Consider the following 20,469-nt stretch of genomic DNA (forward strand, 5'->3'; position numbering starts at 1 on the left):
AAATTAATAAATATACATCTTCTTGGTTTAATTTAGATAACTAATTATTGTAGGTGTATGGGTTTTATTTAATTTAAATTAGATATTATGCGCCGCCACTTGTCAAGTTGAAAATAATAAATTACTAAAGACAAATGATTTTTTTACTTAAATCTAGATTACTAGTCAAATTATTAGGAAGTTAATTTCTAAAGACAAATGAATTTTATTTAACATAAATGTAAAACTAAAAATTAAGTTAGCATACTACTAAAACTAAAAATAATAGTTAGATAACATTGTGCCACCACTAGTCAATAAACATAACAAATTATTAAAGACACATAAATTTTACTTAAATTTAGATGATATGGTGTTGACACTAGTCAAAATAATTAGATAATAAATTACATGAATACATATATTTTACTTAATTTAAATGTACATAGTACACTATTGACACTTGTCAAAATTAAGATAATATATAACTAAAAAACAAAAACTTACAGATTTACTTAATTAAAATTTAGATTATCCAGCGCCGCCACTAGTCAAAATGAAGATAACTAATTACTAAAGACATAAATTTTACTTAATTTGATTTTAATTTAAGATAGTTAAAGATAATACATATAAATAGATTTTAGTTGGCCTTAAAATAATATGACACTGACACTAATCAAAATTTTAATTACTAAAGATAAATACATTTTTTGTCACTTAACTTTATATAGTGCAACAGTACGAATGAAAATTAAGATTAAAAAAAACATAAGAAAAAATAAGAAAAATATAAGTAGAAAAGAATTATAAACAAACAACTGAAAAGCCCATTGCGAGGCCTAATATGATTTGTTATTAGTTACAACATAACGAGCATCGATAATTCGTTTTATGAAGAAACTTGATCTTTATTGATAAGATAAAATGTATTACACACAATGATGTTATTGAGTTTGACTCGATCTACTTATACAACACGAAACAACGTGTACGTACATGTGTTAATCGAAAAGACACAACTTTACGAACAAACACAACTATACGTACGTACATTCGTGACTCTTACGTAAACAACTAACTTATATGAATACGACTTTAGGTTATATGACTTAGATGAGATTTGATTATAGTTCAACAATACTGTCATTTTTAATTAGCGGGTATGTTAACAGAAAATTAATCTCGTTAACATTGTCTGTTAACTCACTTAACGTCATGCCTAATATGGCCAAGTCAATGAAAATTTGGTTTTTATTTGGAAAGTCAACATAAGTTTGATATTTATTTGGAAAGTTAACATAAGTTTGATATTTATTTTGTTTCGTCGTGAGTTGAGGATTTAAATCAACTTTTTGAATAAGTTAGAGATTTTAATGACATTTTTCCCAAAAGAAATCCCTCTAAATTTTTTTTTTTTGTAGGATGAAATCCCTCTAAATTGAAGCTTATTATAATCGAGCCCAAATGTTTTTTTTTTTTTTTTTTGTGTGTTTTTATGAAAGAAAATAACAAAGGACAAGAATGATTATGGTCAAAGACTTAGAATATGTACGGTCCAGATTTGAGGAGTGAATGCGGAACACCGTACACCCAAGCGTATCAGATAGCGCGATCGGTACTCTGCTACATTACAAGTTCCAAGCATAACTAGTACTTATTAATGTACGATTCTTTCTTCCTCTTTACCCACAGTTTTGTCCGATAAATCTAAAGAGGCAAAATCAAATCGAATTCTCGATACAAAGTTTAAAGATCTCTTCCGAAGAAGTAATAATGTCTCTGACATGCGTTAATATGTCCGAGGATGTCTGGTTGACTTGCCTCACTCACGCATTATCCACCGAGACCGAAGAGATCATGGGTCTCCTTCTCGGCGACATCGAGGTAATTCTGATTTCTTCCTTGAGAGTCTTTTACTCTACAGCGAATGTTTCATCGTTCTCTTGGTTTTGATTGAATCTATCTCTCTGTAATCTCTGTTTTTTATGGTATATAAGGCTTGAACAATTTAATTCCCAGACAATCACTGAGTTTCAAATCTTGTTGTGTTTATTCTATGTATGTATAAACTCTTCGTTGTGGTTTTGGAAATTGAATAGCACTCAAAGAACGGCGAAGTGCCACAGCTATGATCTGGGGAGCATCGCCTCAGTCACGGTCTGATCGGCAGAAGGATCGAGTTGAAACCAATCCTGAACAATTGGCTGCTGCTTCTGCTCAGGCTGATATATCCTTCCTTTTTTTATAAAGTTGCTATTTTCAGATTGATGGTGGTCTATCTGTGGTGGTGCTTCTTCTTTTCTCTTTTAGAATATGGTTTTGCTTTAAAACAACCAAGTCTTCCTTCACTAACCTCTGACACAGAATGACGATATCAACGGGCAAAACTACACGGGTGATTGGATGGTACCACTCCCATCCTCATATTACCGTTCTTCCTTCCCATGTCGGTATGTTTCATCATTGTAACTTTGCATGTTTTTATCTTGTTCCTCCTATTTATGTCCTCTTTCTGCTGCAGATGTTCGGACACAAGCTATGTATCAGCTTTTAGATTCTGGTTTTATTGGCCTCATAGTCTCCTGTTTTAGTGAAGATGCTAACAAGGTTAGTTAGTATTTCCTATGAGTGGTTTAGGAAGTTGAAACTTTTCAAGACTAGTTCTTCTCAGCTTGGACACATTGCTGAATTGGCTTAGTTGATGTTTCCAGGTTGGTAGAATCCAAGTTATTGCTTTCCAGTCTTCTGATGGAAAGCCGAATAGTATTCCTAAACCAGTCAGCCTGGTACTTGCAAATAAAGACTCTGTCATCGATTTAGAATCGTCATTTAGTTCTTCGGACTCGATATACCAGAGATCCTCTTCTGCTCGGGGAGACAATCCCGAGCTAGACACAAGTGATACAGCTACAACTTCCGGATCTAAGGTCTCTTTTTCCAAAAGCTATAGCATTTTACTCGAGCTTAGTTCAAAGTTGTCAAATTTTAATTTGTGCATAATACAACTCATTTTTCAAATTCTTAAGACAATCATGGTATTTTTGACTGAACCGTTGGCTGATATGTATGTGTGTGTGGCTGAGTAGGGTGGAGGACGGGTTTTAGATTTTGGGGCTTTCTTTGTCAACAATGCTGAGGCCAACAGCACCGGAAGAGATGGAACAAGTGGAAACTACAGCACAGCTATCGAAATTGACTCGATGGACATGTCTGAAAGTATGCAAGAGGCGATGCTCCGTTCAAATTTAGAAACCAGGTATTTCTCAACATGCACTTTTGGGCTTATGAACACTGCACCGTGCATTTACGTAATTACTTAAGCTAAGGGTTTTACGTGCAGTGGTGTGGAGTACGTTAGAAAAGAAGTCCCACTTCATGTTTTGCCGACTTCATCCCTTCTTCAACTGAATTCACCTTTAGCATCTTTTAGAAGCCTGCAACGAGTACTCTATGATGAGGAACGAGCAGCGTACCACCAATCTGTGCAGCAAAGCATGAGGTTTTCGATTAAATCTTTTTGATACATGTTATTCATATCCTAGTCATAGATATTTTAGAGCAAAAGCTTCTTCTGTTTCTTCTCTAGAGACGGGAGAGTTCATCCTCTTGCTTTCATTCACAACACATCAACATATCAGGCTTCCATGTGCAAGTTGATCGAATACTGGTTAGTAGCGCGTGTTAAAACATTTTATACGTGGTTTTGCCATTCGTTATATGAACTTCAAGCTTTTGCAGCTTGAGTCCTGCCATTAACGCACTTCAAGATAGGCTGAAGGAGAACAAGATTCGGGTATGTGTCTCCTCATAAGCTCTCTCATGGATGCTTTTTTGTTGGGTTTGACACCTGTTGTGTGCTGTGCAGTTAGCAATGCTGATGCATGAAGCTGAGGTTTTGGAAGCACAGAAACTCAAAGGAGCAGAGACAAGCGGGGGACCATCTCGTCTGGTTCACGGTTCTGGCAGCCGAAGCAGAAGAGGATCGTAGAAAGATCTGCGAATAAAAGCGCATGCCTTCCTCTTTGTGTATGTTTCTATTTGGGCATTTGTTTTCTTACGATTGTATCATAGGCAGACATCTGTTGTTAGTTTACCCATCTGTAGCATTATTGGTTTTTTTCTTTTTCATGGAAGATGAACTTTTTCCAAGAGATGCTGTAATATATGTATAGCAAATTCATAATGAATATGAGGAGGAAAAGAAAAAGTGAACCTTGATTGCATATTCATGATGAAAATTTGATGGTAAAGTTACAGCAGCTTTTTGTCTCAGAAAATAACAGTTTCTGTGTTGGCTAGAGGAAAAGTGAGTTCTTCTACGTCATGGAATCTAAGAAGTTAGTGAAGCAGAAGCCTAGTCTCCTTTAGAGGATTTGGAAAGGGGCATAGATGTACAACATCTGATGATCTTCCTGACGTCGCTTCGCATGGAGAGAAATGCAGAAAGTGAAGCGAGAAAGAGGGTTGGGTAGACACGAACAGAGTTTCTATGGGGGCTTATCCAATCGTGAGCGGAGTCGAGCAGAAGAATGTCTCTGATAAGACCCCAAGATATCAAAAGCGTTCCAATGAAGGTTATTCTTGTGGGTTTGAACAGGTTGAGTAAAGCGCCAAGTAGACATAAACAACTGCCAGCAAACACCTGAAGCAGAAGATTGTACATTGACATTGTTGGAGTGTATAACCAGATGGATGGAGAGAATGGAAGAAGCAAACCTCAAGATGATGAATATCGGTTCGGTACATGTCCTCGAAACTGTAAAACTGGAGCAACTGGTCGAAGCTGGGGATTTTGGAGCCAGCAAAAAGAGACTTGGCAATGGCACCAGGAAAAAGGAGAGTCTTGACAAGAGAAGAAGGAATCAATTCACTAGCAATCAACTCAGAGGATACGACCTCTAATGGTGTTTCACAACTCTTGTTCCTGCACGCTACTCTGCACAAACAAACAAACCGCAAGCAATTCAAATAATCTCTTTATACGAGAATCTAAAACCCAATATCGCCCCTGCCTGCATTGTTGAACAGAGAAAGAAACCCTAATTTGGTGGATTTTTCCAATCAATTTTAGTGGCATTGGTTTCTGCGTGTCCATTATCAGATCGAAATGAAGAATGATACCTGAAAAGAGAAAAGAGGAATCTGGAAGACGATGAGGAACGAAAACAGAGAAGAAGCGATAACGGAGATTATCGAAGCCCATTTCTTCTTCGAAAGATCCATTTGCTTTCGATTTCGATGACACAAATTTCGTAGCAGAGGGAAAATTTTATTCAGAGAAATATGTACTGTATGTGGAACATCCCCATTCCCATTCATTAATTAATACCCCCACGTTTTATCCTCTCTTTTTTTTCCTGGTCAACACAAATTAAAAGTAAAATAAAAAAAGAGGAAATTTTGTTTTGAATCCAATGGTGATTATGTAGTGAAGAAGCAGTTCAGTGGTCGTAAAAAGGCAAGAGAGAGCAAGAACACAATTTATATAAGCAAGTCACAAAATGCAAGAATCTCTCCTTTCCTTTCTGCATCAAGATGTGTAGCAACCAACATTCACCACGATGTTGTGTCTCTATACTTGTCATTAATATCTACCTATGTTTATGGATTCGAAAACGCATACATACAGAACCTCGTACGGGTCAGGACTATGTTTATCAAATCAAACTATATGGAAACATCAAGAAATTTATTTGAGCTGTCAAAACGACTGAGTATTGAAGCCTTGAAAGATGGGAAAGAAGTTTATTTGAGCTGTCAAAACTGCCTTATTGCTAGCGATGTTATACACCACACAAGTAACTTTGTAAAATAAATAATTGTTACATGAGAGTTTGCGTATGAGGTTTCATGTTCCTGTCTTACAATTATACAAGGCTAAGTAAGCTTACATTCTTTTATCACAGACCCGACCCTGATTAATCTGAGCTCACCACATCTTCTGATTAGATCAATCAACCTGTCAGCTCCTCCATTAGGCCCTGTTATCCCATTCAGATCTCAACATTTAGAAACACTTTATCCAAAGGATGGGACACGAGACCCCTTTTAAACTAGGCAATGGAATCATACTGCATTTGATTAACAACCTTTGGCATACTATGTAAAACATCAAATGTGACACCAAACAAACCAATACTCTCACAGTTTATGAAATGTGGGAAAAAAAAATGAAATGTTTCACCCTTATGTAATCTTGATGGTACCAAGAAATGTGACAAAACTCAATTCTTCACATTACACTTCATGCATCATTTTTAAACTGAATTCTAAGCCTAAAACTTCTACTTGCATCACTATTCAGATCTTTCAGAGAATCTATAGTATCGTTTTTCAGTTATAATTTATCTTTAGCAGTCTTCTTTTTATCTATTAAACCTGCTAGGTGAAGCTGTGATCAAGGTTCTATCTACATCTCTCGAATTGAACAAGGCTTTTGCATACATTCTTCGAATTTCTCAATTACAAAAAGCGGGTGTTTATGGGCTTTAGATCATTCTAGTTTTAGGGAAGGAAAAACAAAAAGACTGACCCGAGCAATGTACGGTTCCGCATCAGTTCGTTTGAGGAAATGCATAGAATGACGGGCAAAATTTGTTGCTTTGTCACTCAGGACGATTCCTTCATCAATATCATCCAAAATTCTGACCTTGATATAAGGATCTTTAGGAGGCACCATATCCTTAAAGAAATGGATCAAAAGGAGATTACTTGTTACCGTCCACCAAATAAGAAAAATCCAATTACCAAATGTTACGATATCCGAAAGCCAGGGTGGTGGAAAGAGGACTTACGACATTCAACTCGATTCCTACTTTACCCATGTATGATTTTAGAGCTACCGAATGGTTCTTGAAGTACTCCTTCTCTAGTGTAGTGAGCTTCTCTTGGATTTCAGAGGGAAGGTCGAGAAGTTCAAGTCCGACTCTCCAGGCCAAATCACGCACAATTTCTGCTCGGTTGTACCTGCATGGCGACACCAATTGCAGCTAATTTAACAAACAGAGTGTCGAGATATAGTGTTATTGGTAGCAAAAGTGGTTCTCACACATAAGCCATGAGGCAGCGCTTGTTCCGGATCAAAGAAAGGTGGTGGATTAGTGCTCCATAGTGGTCTGCGTTTCTGTTGTTCTGAACATCCAAACCTTGTTGCTGCATCTTCCTGAAAATGGAAACATCAACCTCAATGAATCAGAAGTGAGTGTATTGTGACCAGTGTATATCTTGTAAAAAAGGGAGAAATACCACCTTATCAAGGACTGGATAAGATGGTGATTCTGGTCACACTCTTCGATTGTCTCGTCAAAGAGTTTTCGCTGTTATTAAATACAAGAGGTTAAAGAAGTGATCCACCTCATAGAAAATCAAAGATAGTACTTTCTAATTACAGAATTGGCTGGAAATTTCTGGAAAAGCTAACAATTCGGTCGGGCTATCATCGATACCCACTGGCCAAACTTGCTAGATTGATATACGTAAGATTACAGAAATTCAGAGACTCGAAATTTCATCAAATTAATGAGGAGATTTGGTTGGTGTCATAAAGGTCGGAGCTTGAAGACTTACGTTAAAAGGTTTGAGCTGACCCTTCTCTCCGGTGGCAAAATCTTTGATAAGCTGATAACCTTTTCTCCCGTACATGTTGCTTCACTTGTTTTGCTCAATTTGACATCTATCGATTATTCCAGCAATTCATCAAACATCTGGCGTGCGTGCCCAAAAACTAGGCTTTTATATATGTGAATCAACGGATGATTACAAAAAAACCTAGATCTAAATTTAGCGTACCATACGGTTGCGGAGATGGATCTGCAAGCCAACACAATGTCAATTCTCGCGGCGGCGATGGGATTCCAGAGAAGAAAATGGTGGACTAAATAAATCTATGGCGGCAACACTCCAATCTTTTTTAGGGGTTCTGTGAAAATTTTGGCGGGATCTTAGAGCCAAACATTTCTTTCCTCTCTTTTGTCTCTTTCCCTTTGGATTTTACTTTGACCTTCTAACGCAGTCAAACCATTGTGGGAATTAGGAAACCACTCAAATTTTACAAAAATCGATTCTATGTCTTTTAACCTTTTGTACTATACGGATTTTGAATTTGAGTGCCATGTAATAGTGTGATATTATCTCCGTTTCGTTTTAGTTGTCATTTAAAGTTTTTTCACATAAATTAAGAAAAACATTTAATTTTCTGTTTTACCATTTATTAATATATTTTATAAAAAAAATTCATTGGCCACAACATTAAAATTGTATGAATAAAACTGGAATTTTCACCAAACATTTGCATTGAAAACCTAAAACGACAACTATTATGAAACAAAATTTAAATCCTAAAACGACAGCTAAACTGAAACGGAGGAAGTATATATCACTACCATAAATCACTAGGATTTATATTTTTTTTAAGTCACTGGTAAATGTACCCTATTCTTCTATTTTTAATAAATTTAAACGTCTAAAAAATCACTAGAATCTGAATTTTTATATTGCATTAATAACATGTTTTTGTATTCCTCTCAAAAACATTTGGAAGTTATATGCGTGTACATGTTTCTGAATTTTTAAAGTGGATTGTAATCTTTGGGTCTGAACTCTGAAGATAAGGCTGATCCATTTGACTGGTACTGATGCGATTGACATTGTGCGCATATATATACATGTCACTCTTTTTTTTTGTTTATATATATCTTTAGCTGACTGACAAGTGACAATTAACAAAAGAAAAACCCCCGTTGATCATGTTGGTTTTGCCAAAATACCATATGAAATTGATACAAAATATTTGGTGTTCCATCAAATCTACACTTGCGGATAAGCCGCCTCTTATTTTTTCCAACAATTTGATTTCTCTTTCTGACCATCATCGAAATTTAAAAAACTAAAACCGTTTTGTTCGCATGCGTACGTTTTTAGCTGCTTGAATCAATTCAAAATCTTCCATAATTGTAGCGAGATTTTGAAAGCATGTGTATATTAGATTTGCGGTGTAGATTTAATTGGGGGTTACGATTTGGCCACGCAAATTTTGTTGTCCATATGAAAAAGTGACACATGAATGGTTATTGTGTTTTGCCCAAAAAAAAAAAAAAAAAAAAGAATGGTTATTGTCTCCACATTACAAATGGGATGTTCAAGCAAGCCATGTAACAAGATATATTACAAAATAAAATAATACACACCTTTCAAAGTTTAGCCATTTAAGGAAATATTAGGTTCGAATTATGTGTGATTATTATTTTTAAAAATCTCGAAAAATCAGTCATCTACTAAAACTTGTAAGTTTCAACTTTGAACTAACCAAATCAAGCATGAGCAACGACAGCATGAACAACGACGAGTCACAAATGCTAGATTTCCTTATGAAATATATAAGAAAAACTAAACCATATTGGACTATGGTTGATAAATTATATGCTCTACCATGATTTTTGCGTGAATTTTGAAATAAACATCATTTTGGCAGATAAGTGGCCAGTTTTAGTGTTAAAAAAATGGATAATTGAAATTTCAAGACCTACCACCCAAAAACGTTGTTTGTTTCTTCTACTCCCATAATTACCCGCTGCTTTGACCGAGTATCCTCTCCCGTTTAAACTACGTAACAAATAAAATACAATGATAACGCATCTAAACACGATAATCGCCATTATATTTGGTTAGATAATTAAAAAAAAAACTATATAAAAAATAAGACGACAAAGAAAAGTTAATTAGAAAAGACACAACTTATAAAGAGATAAGAAAGAGGAGGAAGAAATGAACTAGCCTGAAACACAATGATGAACCACTTTTAGCAACACATACATACAACGACGAAAACAAGAGTAAAAAATAAAAGAGAAAACGGAGGAGGAACAGTTAGCGCCATCCATGGCGGGTCTTCAGAGATCCACCATCTCTTTCCGGCGACAGGGCTCTTCGGGTATAGTCTGGGACGATCGTCTCATCGCCGAGCTAAGCCAACAAGCGGCCAACGACCAGAAAGGCGAAACTCTACAACAGGACGAACAGGCCAAGCTGATTACATCGGAAGGACAGGAGCAGATCGCCGGAGACGGACTCAAGCCTATAAGAACTGACGGAGGCGCCGGTGGTATGGAGAGGAGTCGATCCAACGGAGGAGGAGCCATACGACACCATCGAAACACAGGGAGAGTGTCTCCGGCGGTGGACCCGCCGTCGCCGAGACTGTCGGCGTTTGGGTGTTGCTCAGCCTTTGGGAAGAAGCAGCCGGGGAAGAAGGTTAATCAGAGGAAAAGGCCAACGAAGCGTAGATCCAGATAGGCATGAACTAAAGTCTAAAGTAAAGAAGAACACACACAAATATGAGAAAACAGAACAAAAAAGAGAGAGTATAAAAAAGAGAGAGTATATATATATATATATATATACTTATACTGCTGCTAATGAATCTCTTTATTTCTGTTTTTGTCTGTGTTTTTTTGTGGTTTAATTTTAAACTTGTTTGAACTCAGACTATGTTTATATTTGTTTGATTTTGATTTTCTTGCCGACTGATCTTAGACTTCCATGTATATTGATATTAAGTGTCTTGTTTTCTTTTTATTCCATCTCTCTTTCTTTCTTTCTCGAGAAGATTCCAAATATTTCCAAGGAAGATCAAAGCAGAGGATCGACAGACAATCTTCTTCATCTCCTATTATTAATCCATCGAGTGATTTGATTGGATTTGATAACCTCATGTTGCTAAAGTGGACCCGAACCTGACATTTCTTACAAATAAGTTGCAACAACATGAGATTCTTCATTCCTAGGATAAAGGACCAATGCGATTTTCTTATCTCTATCTGATTACATATATTTTTTTTGGCTAATTTATATACAATTCATCCACCGATACGTTTCAACTTTCAGGGACTCGCTTCTGTGTTATGTCCAGATCAAGCATGAAGCATGGCACCACAGTTCCCACCCCGTCCACTGTTTTTTTTTCTTCCCAAAAGTTGGAGCCTTTGCAAAAATACTATGGGCTTAATTAGTTTAGTGCAAAATATATACCCTCGCTGATTAGCCCATAAAGATATCACATTTTGTTTCTATTTTTTGTTTTAAATATAAAATGGTTTATCACGTTTTATTTCATCTTGAAATTTTTGAGTATATGATTGATCACCTACACTAATCAATCAAATAATGTATGGAAAAATTCAAAGAGTGTCAGTACTAAATCCACTGAAAATTTGAAGCTGTCTTGCCATTTTTCTCACTCAAGGTAGAGAGGAGGGAAGAATTTAGATCTGTTGTAATTCTGATTATAAAATAGACTGTATATACTCATATTCATTTGCTTATTCAAAAATCATACATAGATCATAATCTTGTGTTCCTAAAGATTCACTCTAAATTATGAGTTATTCATGCGGTACTACTGTTGTTGTCACCCTTTTGTTACTAGTGGTGGCCTCCTCACTCGCTCTGACCGCAAACGCGGATTCGTTCGAATCGCTCCTCCAGCTCCCGCGAAGACAGTCGCGCTCGACCCGACCCAGATCCGAACGGCTCCTCCACGTCGGCAAATTTGGTGCCAAAGGCAATGGCTTCACCGACGACACTAAAGTAAACGATTCGCTAAAAAAGGAATCTTGAATTTGAATTTTTCTGGGAATTTGTTATCTGTAAACTTGTATATAGGATCTATGAAATCAGACAGCACCGGTAAATACTTAATAGTTGTGTCGGATGATCATTGTACGCAGGCGTTTGCAGATGCTTGGAAGACAGCTTGTTCTTCCAAAGTCAAAACCAGAATCTTGGTGCCTGAAAACTACACTTGTCTCCTCCGGCCCATTGATCTTTCTGGACCTTGTAAAGCAAGACTCACACTCCAGGTAAAAGCTTCCCCTTCCACAGGATATTTTCAGATTGTTGACCTAGTTCCGTTGTCTTTATTGCTTTCTGCTCTGTTTTGCCCATTAGATCTCTGGTACAATCATTGCTCCCAATGATCCAGATGCTTGGGAAGGTCTAAACCGCCGCAAATGGCTGTATTTCCATGGTTTGAGCCGCTTGACGGTTGAAGGAGGTGGCACTGTTAATGGAATGGGGCAAGAATGGTGGACAAGATCTTGCAAACACAATCATTCCAACGTTAGTTGTCTCTTTTTTCTTTCCTTCAATATTGTTATCTTCAGAGATTAAAGGGAATTCTCACTTTTCTTTCAACCATCTCTTTCGCAGCCTTGTCGAGGCGCTCCAACGGTAAGCACCCAATTAGTTAGTTCTATTTGGTGTGGTTACTGTCTATACAAGTAAGACTATGTTGGTTTTGTAGGCCATAACATTCCACAAGTGCAAGAATATGAGAGTTGAAAACCTCAATGTGATTGATAGCCAACAAATGCACATTGCCTTCACCAGCTGTCGCCGTGTGGCCATCTCTGGTTTAAAGGTCATTGCTCCTGCTACTAGTCCCAATACTGATGGAATTCACATAAGCGTCTCCCGTGGTATCGTGATAGACAACACTACTGTCAGCACAGGTCAGTGTACTTAACCAGACCTTGAATCTAACTAACATTTTCTCTTTGCTTCATTAATCGGATCTGTTTTTTGTATAGGAGATGACTGTGTTTCGATAGTTAAAAACTCTTCACAGATCTCCATCAGCAACATTATATGTGGTCCTGGCCATGGCATAAGGTAGCTAAAGACAGACAAATAAGAAACAGAGTAACTGACTAGGCATAATCTAATTTAACATTGTTGTTGTAGCATTGGAAGCCTAGGAAAATCAGAATCTTGGGAAGAAGTTAGAGACATAACGGTTGATACAGCCTTCATCTCTGACACTGCGAATGGTGTTCGGATCAAAACATGGCAGGTGATTTCATCTTATCAAAGTTCCAGCTTACGTTCTGCAGATGAAGAGAGTTTAACTTGCTTGCTCACTCTTTTAACCAGGGAGGGAGTGGTTTGGTCTCAAAAATTATCTTTAGGAACATCAAGATGAACAATGTGTCAAACCCCATCATCATCGATCAGTATTACTGCGATTCTCGGAAGCCGTGTGCGAATCAGGTAAAGAACTTGTGCCATTTCTTTCTTTATTAGCTCAATATTGAACCTGAAAAACTGTCTAAAACTCGAAAACTGCAGACATCAGCTCTTAGCGTTGAGAACATCTCATTTGTTTACGTGAGGGGCACTTCAGCAACAAAACAAGCAATCAAGATCTCTTGCAGCGATAGTTCACCATGTCGCAACATACTTTTACAAGACGTTGATCTTGAACCATCAAGCGGCGATGGTTTCACAGAGTCCTTCTGTTGGGAAGCTTATGGTTCTAGTTCGGGTCAAGTGTACCCTCCTCCTTGCCTTTCAGATGACACAAGCTTCTTGGAACAGTCGGTTCAGTCCGGGATCACATCTGCATACCTTTGAATTCATGGTTTCAGATTGCAAATCTGCCACGTTTTTAGTGCACACGCCAAATGTTTTAAATATATGGTCACATTTTGGCAAATTCAGCTCACTAATCTTTCCCTTATCATCGAGTTTATCTCTTATTGCACTCAATTCCAGTCACAAGTTTACCTTATAAGCCATAAGATGGATGTAGAGCTATCTCACGGTTGCTGGGGAGATTATAATGTAGCTGAAACAATCTTAGTACAAATGTGTAACCAAAACTATGAGAACTTTTATGTAATGAGCCAAAATATAGGGGAACAACATGTAATTACGAAAACTAGTAAAAAGACGTGCAGTAATTACTAAACAAAAATAGAAGGGGTACATCTGTAATATCCTCGACTAAAAGGAGTAGTCTCGGAATTTGTATTGGGCCTTTTGAACGTTAAAGGGCTAATTATTGGGTCAATATAGCCCATTCATAAATATATCGAAACAAGATGAATATGAAAAAACCGACCCATTCTGTTATTTAAAAAAGATAGGGAAGAGTCATCGGAGCTACGAAAACGACGGCGGTGGACGATGGCTTCAGGATTCGGTGTCTTATCTTCTTCTAGTCGTTAGGTTCTACTTGTAGCCTTATGAGTAATCAATTCCACTTGTTAGGTTAGATTTCATGTAAGCCTTTCCTTTTTCAAAGAGAACCTTTAGATTTGATGCTTCGTTTCCTTAATTAAATAGAAACGTATATATAATTTGATCTAGAGGATATCACAAAAGCAGAAGTTGCAAGATATTTGATTTAATTAATTGCTGATATTTAGATGTAAGTGGATAAGTGTTGAAAGGATATTTTATCTTAACTTTCAAATTCAACATTCCATCTCTTAATGTAGTTAGTTATCTATTCCTTTCAATATTTCAAAGTTGTTTCCGTAGGGATAAAAAAGACTTGGGCATATAAAATATACAAACAATCCTATAAATACAGCTCCCAAAATTAAACTCTCACCACCATCCAACTATCCCAAAACACACACATAAAAGATCAGGAAAATGAGTACCTTACAACAACTTTCTGTGCACAGTACCATCTCCAACGTCATTACAGAGAAGAGAAAATCGGTGACAATCCCTACAAATGGTAGTCATCATCTAGAGAGCAAGCCGACGATTCATGATGTGGACAAATGCGCCGAGGCTTTCATCCAAAACTTCCGGCGACAACTTTCTCTTCAGTGCGATAACATCCTCCCTAGAGGAAGTCTTTGATATATAACACATACATAAAAATAGATGTCTCATGTCTCATGTGACAGATAATATGTCTTACTAATTGTCTTTCAAAAGCTTCTAAGGGGATTTCAATTGTAATATAAGATTTTCTTGTTGATATCATGCATAACCACAAGTATTAGAAGGAAAACAAGAAAAGAGAGAGAGTTTGGTTTCTCAACTGATGAGGGCAGAGAGAGAGACTAAAGTGAAGCAAATGGTCATTTTCCCGGTTGAGGAATCACATCAACTACCTCTGTGTTTATTACAGGCAATTATATTCACACGCAATCAAAGAGGCAAACACATGCATGGACACTACTTAAATTATGTACGAAAACAGAAATTAGGGAAGACAGAGAACTAGGGGTGGACGAGCTGGCGGATATTGAGTCGAGAGCAGGAACGAGCCATCTCGCCAGCGAGAGGGACGACAGGGAGGCTATCGCAGTTGCAGATCTCAATCATGAAGGCATCAGGGTCGTGGAAGAAGAGTTGGTCCACTTGGATGCCGCCTTCTTCCACCACTGCTCTCACATACTTTATCTCCAACTCCTTGAGCTTCTTCTCCACCGCTTCCATGCTTTCGCACTGCATTCAACACACATTCTTCTATCAAATATATGTCCGTACTAACTACAACATTTGGCTCTGCCTAATTAACCCTCTAAAAAAGCTAAAACTTCCATATATATATATATATATATATACTCTCACAATTAATTACTAGCACATTTAAAAAAAAATCCACAACCAGAAGAGAATTAATGAATCCCAAGGACAAACAAAGGGGTTAGTGAGAAAGCATGTTAAAAAAGGTATGGTGTCAAAATGAAATTAAGTAAAAACAAAAAACAAAAAAGAAGAAGAAGGTAACGTATACCTGGAAAGAAATGTGATTGTCCTTGGGATTAATCTCTGTTTTCTTGAGTAATTTCTCAGGTTCAGGAGATTGAAGAAGATGAATCCCAATTCCGTGTCCAAACAACCTAATCACAGAAAAATGTAATTAGGAAATTTTTTTAACAAATCAGAAGAAATATATCTCCCATGTAGATGTAGGTAGGCTAGGGTGTGTACCAAGCGCCATCGAAATCAAAAGAGCCAGGTCTGCGAATAGGGAGGAACCCTAAAACGTTGTGGTAAAAGCTAATGGATTCCTCGACGGATCGGCAGAGAAGAGAGATGTGATTCAAAGACTTGATATGGAGAGGGTTTCCGGTAGTATCTTCCTTCATTTTCCCCAGAAGAAACAGAACGTTGGCTCGAAGCTTAGAATCCCAAGTATACGCGCCTATAATGAATGAATTCAGGAGGAAGGTGATGAGATTTCGATAAGAATGGCTTTTATGTACACGTGTATATGTGTCATCATGTGTGTCGTGATCGAGTAAACTACGGAACTGATCTGAGGTTGGCGATGATGCCTATGTTTTTTTTTTGTTTTATCTTGTATGAGTTGGTATCATTCATTCATCCTTTTGGAATTCAGGGTACGTCTCGTATCTTTTTTTAATCTTCAAATTCAGGAATTTCAAACATAAAGAGCACGTGAATCAACTAAACAAATATACATGTCCCTCGAATTTTTTGTTTCTTACGAAAAATAAATTTTAAAATTACAATGCTATAATTTACCGCCATAAATCTACCGTAACAAGTCAGACACAAGTTTTGAGGCATCTATCTACTGTAACAAGATAGATGTTTTAAGTAGTAAATTTTGTTTGCTCTGTCACTTGTGGGCTCAAAAGTTCGACAACCAAATTAAATGTATTTATTCGACAAATAAATTAAAAAAAATATTCATTACTTGTTGTTTCTGTTCTCTGTTGTTTACATTCGTGCTATATCAAGAAAACCTATCAACGGTGATATCGCCTTTGCTTATGCTTAATGCTTTTAATTTGGCCTGAAAAAACATTTAAAACATAACTGACTTTTCCAGGGCTCATTGCTTGCATCACCAGACAATGATTCTATCGGATTCTTCAGAACATGGTCACCACTACTTTGTGTATGCCATTTTGCTCTCGAGCTGAAATCAAAAGAAGAAATAACATGTTTTGTAAACAGCATAACAAAAGGTAAACTAGTTCTGTGCTGTCAAAACTTAAGATTGTAGAGACTTACTGAGTATCCACCATTGAAGTTCCCAAATCATCCTAAGCTTTATTCACATGGAACAACAAATAGTTGAATCTGTTTAGAAGATAACTGTGCCCTTCTAATATGGGGCTACTTCCCATTTCCAGTTCCACCACAGCTATACAAAAGAAACTCAGGAGAAAGAAAGAAAGAAAGAATCCTTTTGGCCGCATTGTCGTGTAAACATTACAAAATGGACTTAAGGGAGAGCAACTGTTTTGACCTGAAAGGAGGTACTCGTTTGTGAACTAACCCCATGATCGACTTAGCCTGATCAAGCTGGTCCTTTTTCACAAGCCCTTTGAGCAACATCTCAACTGTGTCCAAGTTTGGGTACCACTTCTTTCTCATACAATCCTTGCACATTGTATAAGCCAAATCAAAATTTCCTGCCTTGCACAAATAGTGAATCATCGTCTGGTATATCTTCACATTGGGTTTGTACCCCTTACCATGCATCGCTGTATAAACCCTTTCCGCCATGTGAGGGAACCTCGCAAGGAAAAACCCTTTGATAACCATGTTATATGTTATGCTGTCCGGTTCCACCTGGAGTTTTGGCATCAACAGCAACAGATCATTTGCATCCCAAGCTCGTCTCCTATTGACTAAAAACTGAATCCTAACATTAAAAGTGGTGAGATTAGGCCTACAGCCCTTGAGGACCATAAGGTTCCACAATCCGTTTCCAATCACACACCTCTCGTGCTTGTAAAACGCCGATATAAGCGTAGTATATGTGACTACATCTGGTTTTAACCCTGATTTCTCCATCTCCCTCATTGCCATATACGCCCCGTCAAGAATACCGAGCTCACAGAAAGATTTAATGGCAATGTTAAAAGAAACTGCATCAATATCAATGCGATACTTTGCAGGAGCGTCATGAAGGAACTCCCGGATGGTGTGGAGATCAGGTTTGAAAGATAGGACTTGAAGAGCGGCATTGAAGGACTTAACAGATCTTTTGCAACCGTATAAATCCATATTGTAGAAAGTATCAAGTGCTTGCTTCGTCATCCCAGCCTTGCCATACAGCATTATAATCCTAACAATGAAACCTTCGCGTCTACCTTGTGGAAGTGTCTTCTGATGCTCAAGCAGATCCTCAATGAAATCAAGCCGACCTGCCCCAGCTAATCTAGAAACCGTGTCTTCAAAAGCAAATCGATTTTCAATCACCAAACGGTTAGTGGCATTAGCTTGAAAAAGCTTGAATAGCTTCTCGGGATCTCGCTCAGATTTAAGCTTGACAAGGGCAGGCTCCTCAAGCGGTTTCAAACCCTGGATCTGATTGGAGTCAGTTGAAACATATGCAATACCAGTGGCTGCAGAGGAAGAAAAATGGCAGAATCTGCGAATGAGTCGCAGAGATAGCATGATCCAGGGCCTCCCTCGAGCCTAAACATACCCGTATAGTGAACCCGATAACATGTAGCTGCTTTTATTCAAATCCCCCAAAATCTCCAATCTTTGCAATTTGTGAGATCTATAAAACCAGCTTCAATGAGAACGAGAGCGAAGAGTTGAGCAAACCCTCGACATCCATTTACCTAAATCGACAACAACCCAAAACCCTATGCGATTCAACAACAGCCATATCCCTCCGACGGCGAATTTAATAACACAGCCGAACTTAAGCTCAGATCGGTATACCGGAAAAGGGAGAAATTGCGATCTGAGATGGAGATTACCAGGAGGCTAACGACGGAACTACTGATTTGAGACATTACGGAGGTTTAATTAAGGTTTTAGGTTTTTGGGTTTGAGAAAACAATTTCTGTGACTGTTGGGCTCATATCTTTGTGTTGGGCCTGCATTGCTTTTAACTGAAAAACTTGTTGTTTATGACCCCATGAATTTACACCCCCAATACTTGAAACAAATGTCCCCCTAAAATAGTTAGAGACAGGAGGAAGGTCGGATGAGGCCTTGTGCGGAGCCGTGAACAAAAGAGCAGAGAGAGGAGACAGAACCAATGCCATCGGCTGGAGATAAGTCAATGTCTCTCATCAAAAGGTTGGAACATGGGACACTCTCCCCTGAACACTCGAGCTTCATAGCCACCTTTGTCGCCGATGTTCCACTCATCTTCATGTATCTCACTTTCTCTATGTGGACTCCCTTTCTCTGATACATTAAACATTGGCTCAATTTCATCAAAATATCAATATAACTTGAACTTAAAAAAAAAAAAAAACAAAGAGTCTTACAGTCTCAACGCATTTAGGGGCACAACCGTAGAACTGATCAATGATGATGGGGTTTTGTACAGACGAGAAATGGATGTCGAAGAACTCGATTCCTCGGACATAACCAGTTCCTCCAGGCCACGTCTTGATTCGAGCTCCGTTTGTTGTTCCCGTAAAGTTAACGTGCCACACACGTATGTTTTCCACTGCTACCTCTGTTCCTCCTCTGCCTAAACTCCCAATGCTGTCCTAATTTCTTATTAGTTTTTTTTTTCTTTGGAAAATACAAGATTACGAGGTCGATAAGGTGATTGTAATCACCTCACACCGTGACCAGGTCCGCAATTCATAAAAGTAACATTCAAATTATTCACTTGATCTCCGATAGACACACAATCATCACCTGTTTAATTAATTGCGTGAGAATAAAATAAATAAATAGCGCGAGTTAAACTTTTATTTTAATCTTTTCAATGGTTAGGAAGTATACCAGTGGCGATGTCAGAGTGATTGATAGAAACGACGGTGGAAGATGTGATGTGAATACCGTCGGTGTTAGGGCTAGCCTCCGGTGAGGTTACTTTGATATCATTTATATACACATTTTGGCTTCCCATCACAAGAACATGTGTTTGTGCACTATTTCTGAATCTCAAACTCTTTAATGTTACATTTCCGCAGTTGCTAAATGTCATCATCTGCGACAAATGTCATCATCTGCGACAAATATATATATTGAGACGTCCCTAGTTTATTGTATACTATTTTCTTTTCTAAATAGCAAACTTACCGTTGGTGCAAGCCAGATGCAGTTCTGAGACAGATTATAAGTACGAGAGATGGTTAGTTAGGAATTTAGGATACATTATACACCAAGAAAGATAAAAAAGAAAAAAAAAAAAAAAGGGGGGGGGGGGGGGGGGGGGGGGCCCTTAATTTGTTAAAATAAAAAAACTTTCGGGTCCCGGATGGTCCCCCCCATGAATTTCCCCCCCTTATTTTCCTTTGCCCTCCCAAAAACCCCCCCCCACAATTTCAAGTCCCTCCCCTTTTTCCAAAATTAACCCTGGTTTTTCCCCCTTCTCCCCCTTTTCCCCCTTTTTTTGATCCCCCTGCCCTTTCATCTCCCCCTCCATCTTTTTTTTCCTCCACCAAATAACTTTTTTATTTACTTTGAGGAGGCTCCTTTTCCAATTTTCCTTTAACCTCCATCCAGTAAAGTGGGGGGGGGGTTTTCCATTAAAAGGAAAAGTTTTGGTTTTCCAGGCCCCCTTAAATTAAAGGATTTTAAGAAGAACCCCTTCCCCCCCGGGACCTTTTCCCCTCCCCTTTTTGAACTTCCCTTTAATGCCTCCCCCCCCCCCTTTTTGAACCCCTTTTTTTTTTTCCCCCAATTATCCTTTCCCACAATGTTTTCCCAAAGTTTAAATTTTTTTTTATGACCAAATAATTTACCCCCTTTTTAATGGTTTTTTTTCCCCCCCATAACTTT

The 20,469-nt window shown here is 37.9% G+C and overlaps 9 protein-coding genes across 13 annotated transcripts in view; 4 read left to right on the forward strand and 5 right to left on the reverse strand.

Moving 5' to 3' along the window:
• Window positions 1-1,526: 1,526 nt before the first annotated feature.
• Window positions 1,527-4,194, forward strand: LOC9325368. Its single transcript, XM_021035376.1, is given in 11 exon segments — window positions 1,527-1,866; window positions 2,082-2,097; window positions 2,100-2,209; window positions 2,345-2,432; window positions 2,504-2,589; window positions 2,694-2,909; window positions 3,069-3,238; window positions 3,323-3,481; window positions 3,569-3,649; window positions 3,721-3,775; window positions 3,848-4,194. Coding segments are annotated over 11 exon segments (1,215 nt in total). The 5' UTR covers window positions 1,527-1,755; the 3' UTR covers window positions 3,971-4,194.
• On the reverse strand, window positions 4,179-5,321 carry LOC110230978. The gene is made up of 3 exons (XM_021035377.1): window positions 5,114-5,321; window positions 4,699-4,921; window positions 4,179-4,624 (listed from the first exon to the last, which is right to left on the reverse strand). The coding sequence occupies exons 1-3, from the start codon at window positions 5,299-5,301 to the stop codon at window positions 4,337-4,339; spliced, it is 699 nt and encodes a 232-aa protein (XP_020891036.1). The 5' UTR covers window positions 5,302-5,321; the 3' UTR covers window positions 4,179-4,336.
• Window positions 5,322-5,715: 394 nt separating this feature from the next.
• On the reverse strand, window positions 5,716-8,035 carry LOC9323905 (probable DNA replication complex GINS protein PSF1). 4 transcript variants are annotated; one of them, XM_021035381.1, is made up of 7 exons: window positions 7,771-8,027; window positions 7,549-7,654; window positions 7,231-7,298; window positions 7,031-7,144; window positions 6,777-6,948; window positions 6,515-6,664; window positions 5,716-5,963 (listed from the first exon to the last, which is right to left on the reverse strand). In XM_021035381.1, the coding sequence occupies exons 2-7, from the start codon at window positions 7,621-7,623 to the stop codon at window positions 5,937-5,939; spliced, it is 606 nt and encodes a 201-aa protein (XP_020891040.1). In that variant the 5' UTR covers window positions 7,624-7,654; window positions 7,771-8,027; the 3' UTR covers window positions 5,716-5,936. The 4 variants fall into 4 exon arrangements, with proteins under 4 accessions (XP_020891040.1, XP_020891038.1, XP_020891039.1 ...); XM_021035379.1 differs by lacking the exon at window positions 5,716-5,963 and having other exon boundaries at window positions 5,984-6,664; window positions 7,549-7,659; window positions 7,772-8,035; XM_021035380.1 differs by lacking the exon at window positions 5,716-5,963 and having other exon boundaries at window positions 5,984-6,664; window positions 7,549-7,685; window positions 7,771-8,035.
• Window positions 8,036-9,672: 1,637 nt separating this feature from the next.
• LOC9325369 (MAPK kinase substrate protein At1g80180) lies at window positions 9,673-10,554 on the forward strand. Its single transcript, XM_002887795.2, has one exon. It carries the CDS (start codon window positions 9,859-9,861, stop codon window positions 10,270-10,272), a length of 414 nt encoding a protein of 137 aa, XP_002887841.1. The 5' UTR covers window positions 9,673-9,858; the 3' UTR covers window positions 10,273-10,554.
• Window positions 10,555-11,227: 673 nt separating this feature from the next.
• LOC9323906 (probable polygalacturonase At1g80170) lies at window positions 11,228-14,687 on the forward strand. The gene is made up of 9 exons (XM_002887796.2): window positions 11,228-11,565; window positions 11,706-11,837; window positions 11,926-12,096; window positions 12,187-12,207; window positions 12,281-12,488; window positions 12,567-12,648; window positions 12,721-12,829; window positions 12,910-13,026; window positions 13,105-14,687. The coding sequence occupies exons 1-9, from the start codon at window positions 11,356-11,358 to the stop codon at window positions 13,387-13,389; spliced, it is 1,335 nt and encodes a 444-aa protein (XP_002887842.1). The 5' UTR covers window positions 11,228-11,355; the 3' UTR covers window positions 13,390-14,687.
• On the forward strand, window positions 14,375-14,753 carry LOC9323907. Its single transcript, XM_002887797.2, has one exon. It carries the CDS (start codon window positions 14,419-14,421, stop codon window positions 14,632-14,634), a length of 216 nt encoding a protein of 71 aa, XP_002887843.1. The 5' UTR covers window positions 14,375-14,418; the 3' UTR covers window positions 14,635-14,753.
• LOC9323908 (metallothiol transferase FosB) lies at window positions 14,734-16,048 on the reverse strand. Its single transcript, XM_002889260.2, has 3 exons — window positions 15,718-16,048; window positions 15,521-15,626; window positions 14,734-15,228 (listed from the first exon to the last, which is right to left on the reverse strand). The coding sequence occupies exons 1-3, from the start codon at window positions 15,873-15,875 to the stop codon at window positions 15,001-15,003; spliced, it is 492 nt and encodes a 163-aa protein (XP_002889306.1). The 5' UTR covers window positions 15,876-16,048; the 3' UTR covers window positions 14,734-15,000.
• Window positions 16,049-16,391: 343 nt separating this feature from the next.
• Window positions 16,392-18,493, reverse strand: LOC9325370 (pentatricopeptide repeat-containing protein At1g80150, mitochondrial). 2 transcript variants are annotated; one of them, XM_002889261.2, is made up of 2 exons: window positions 16,771-18,490; window positions 16,392-16,675 (listed from the first exon to the last, which is right to left on the reverse strand). In XM_002889261.2, the coding sequence occupies exon 1, from the start codon at window positions 18,163-18,165 to the stop codon at window positions 16,972-16,974; it is 1,194 nt and encodes a 397-aa protein (XP_002889307.1). In that variant the 5' UTR covers window positions 18,166-18,490; the 3' UTR covers window positions 16,392-16,675; window positions 16,771-16,971. The 2 variants fall into 2 exon arrangements, with proteins under 2 accessions (XP_002889307.1, XP_020890174.1); XM_021034515.1 differs by lacking the exon at window positions 16,392-16,675 and having other exon boundaries at window positions 17,008-17,142; window positions 17,238-18,493.
• A 151-nt stretch (window positions 18,494-18,644) lies between these two features.
• Window positions 18,645-20,469, reverse strand: part of LOC9325371 (probable polygalacturonase At1g80170) — a 2,809-nt gene continuing 984 nt past the window's right edge. Inside the window, exons 3-6 of the mRNA XM_021034516.1 lie at window positions 19,468-19,675; window positions 19,299-19,380; window positions 18,999-19,221; window positions 18,645-18,915 (exon numbers count right to left, since the gene is read on the reverse strand). Of these exons, the coding sequence (XP_020890175.1) occupies window positions 18,688-18,915; window positions 18,999-19,221; window positions 19,299-19,380; window positions 19,468-19,675 (741 nt within the window). The 3' untranslated portion in view covers window positions 18,645-18,687. The remainder of the gene's footprint in view (window positions 18,916-18,998; window positions 19,222-19,298; window positions 19,381-19,467; window positions 19,676-20,469) is intronic.

Source organism: Arabidopsis lyrata (genome assembly GCF_000004255.2).
Source record: "Arabidopsis lyrata subsp. lyrata unplaced genomic scaffold ARALYscaffold_2, whole genome shotgun sequence".
In the NCBI taxonomy this organism is placed as follows: Eukaryota; Viridiplantae; Streptophyta; class Magnoliopsida; order Brassicales; family Brassicaceae; genus Arabidopsis; species Arabidopsis lyrata.

Bases quoted from the DNA above. Each gene is read 5' to 3' on its own strand.
- LOC9325370 (XM_002889261.2), bottom strand. From the start codon at position 18,165: ATGCTATCTCTGCGACTCATTCGCAGATTCTGCCATTTTTCTTCCTCT.
- LOC9323908 (XM_002889260.2), bottom strand. From the start codon at position 15,875: ATGAAGGAAGATACTACCGGAAACCCTCTCCATATCAAGTCTTTGAAT. The intron at 15,627-15,717 runs GTACACACCCTA...TTCTGTGATTAG, and splicing joins TTTGATTTCGATGGCGCTTG to GTTGTTTGGACACGGAATTG. The intron at 15,229-15,520 runs GTATACGTTACC...TGTTGAATGCAG, and splicing joins ACAATCACATTTCTTTCCAG to TGCGAAAGCATGGAAGCGGT.
- LOC9325369 (XM_002887795.2), top strand. From the start codon at position 9,859: ATGGCGGGTCTTCAGAGATCCACCATCTCTTTCCGGCGACAGGGCTCT.
- LOC110230978 (XM_021035377.1), bottom strand. From the start codon at position 5,301: ATGAATGGGAATGGGGATGTTCCACATACAGTACATATTTCTCTGAAT. The intron at 4,922-5,113 runs CTCTTTTCAGGT...TGTTTGTTTGTG, and splicing joins GTCTTCCAGATTCCTCTTTT to CAGAGTAGCGTGCAGGAACA. The intron at 4,625-4,698 runs GTTTGCTTCTTC...CTTCTGCTTCAG, and splicing joins CCGATATTCATCATCTTGAG to GTGTTTGCTGGCAGTTGTTT.
- LOC9323906 (XM_002887796.2), top strand. From the start codon at position 11,356: ATGAGTTATTCATGCGGTACTACTGTTGTTGTCACCCTTTTGTTACTA. The intron at 12,208-12,280 runs GTAAGCACCCAA...TTGGTTTTGTAG, and splicing joins CTTGTCGAGGCGCTCCAACG to GCCATAACATTCCACAAGTG. The intron at 12,830-12,909 runs GTGATTTCATCT...TCTTTTAACCAG, and splicing joins TTCGGATCAAAACATGGCAG to GGAGGGAGTGGTTTGGTCTC.
- LOC9323907 (XM_002887797.2), top strand. From the start codon at position 14,419: ATGAGTACCTTACAACAACTTTCTGTGCACAGTACCATCTCCAACGTC.
- LOC9323905 (XM_021035379.1), bottom strand. From the start codon at position 7,623: ATGTACGGGAGAAAAGGTTATCAGCTTATCAAAGATTTTGCCACCGGA. The intron at 6,949-7,030 runs GTGAGAACCACT...GTCGCCATGCAG, and splicing joins CGCTGCCTCATGGCTTATGT to GTACAACCGAGCAGAAATTG. The intron at 6,665-6,776 runs GTAAGTCCTCTT...CATTTCTTTAAG, and splicing joins TAGGAATCGAGTTGAATGTC to GATATGGTGCCTCCTAAAGA.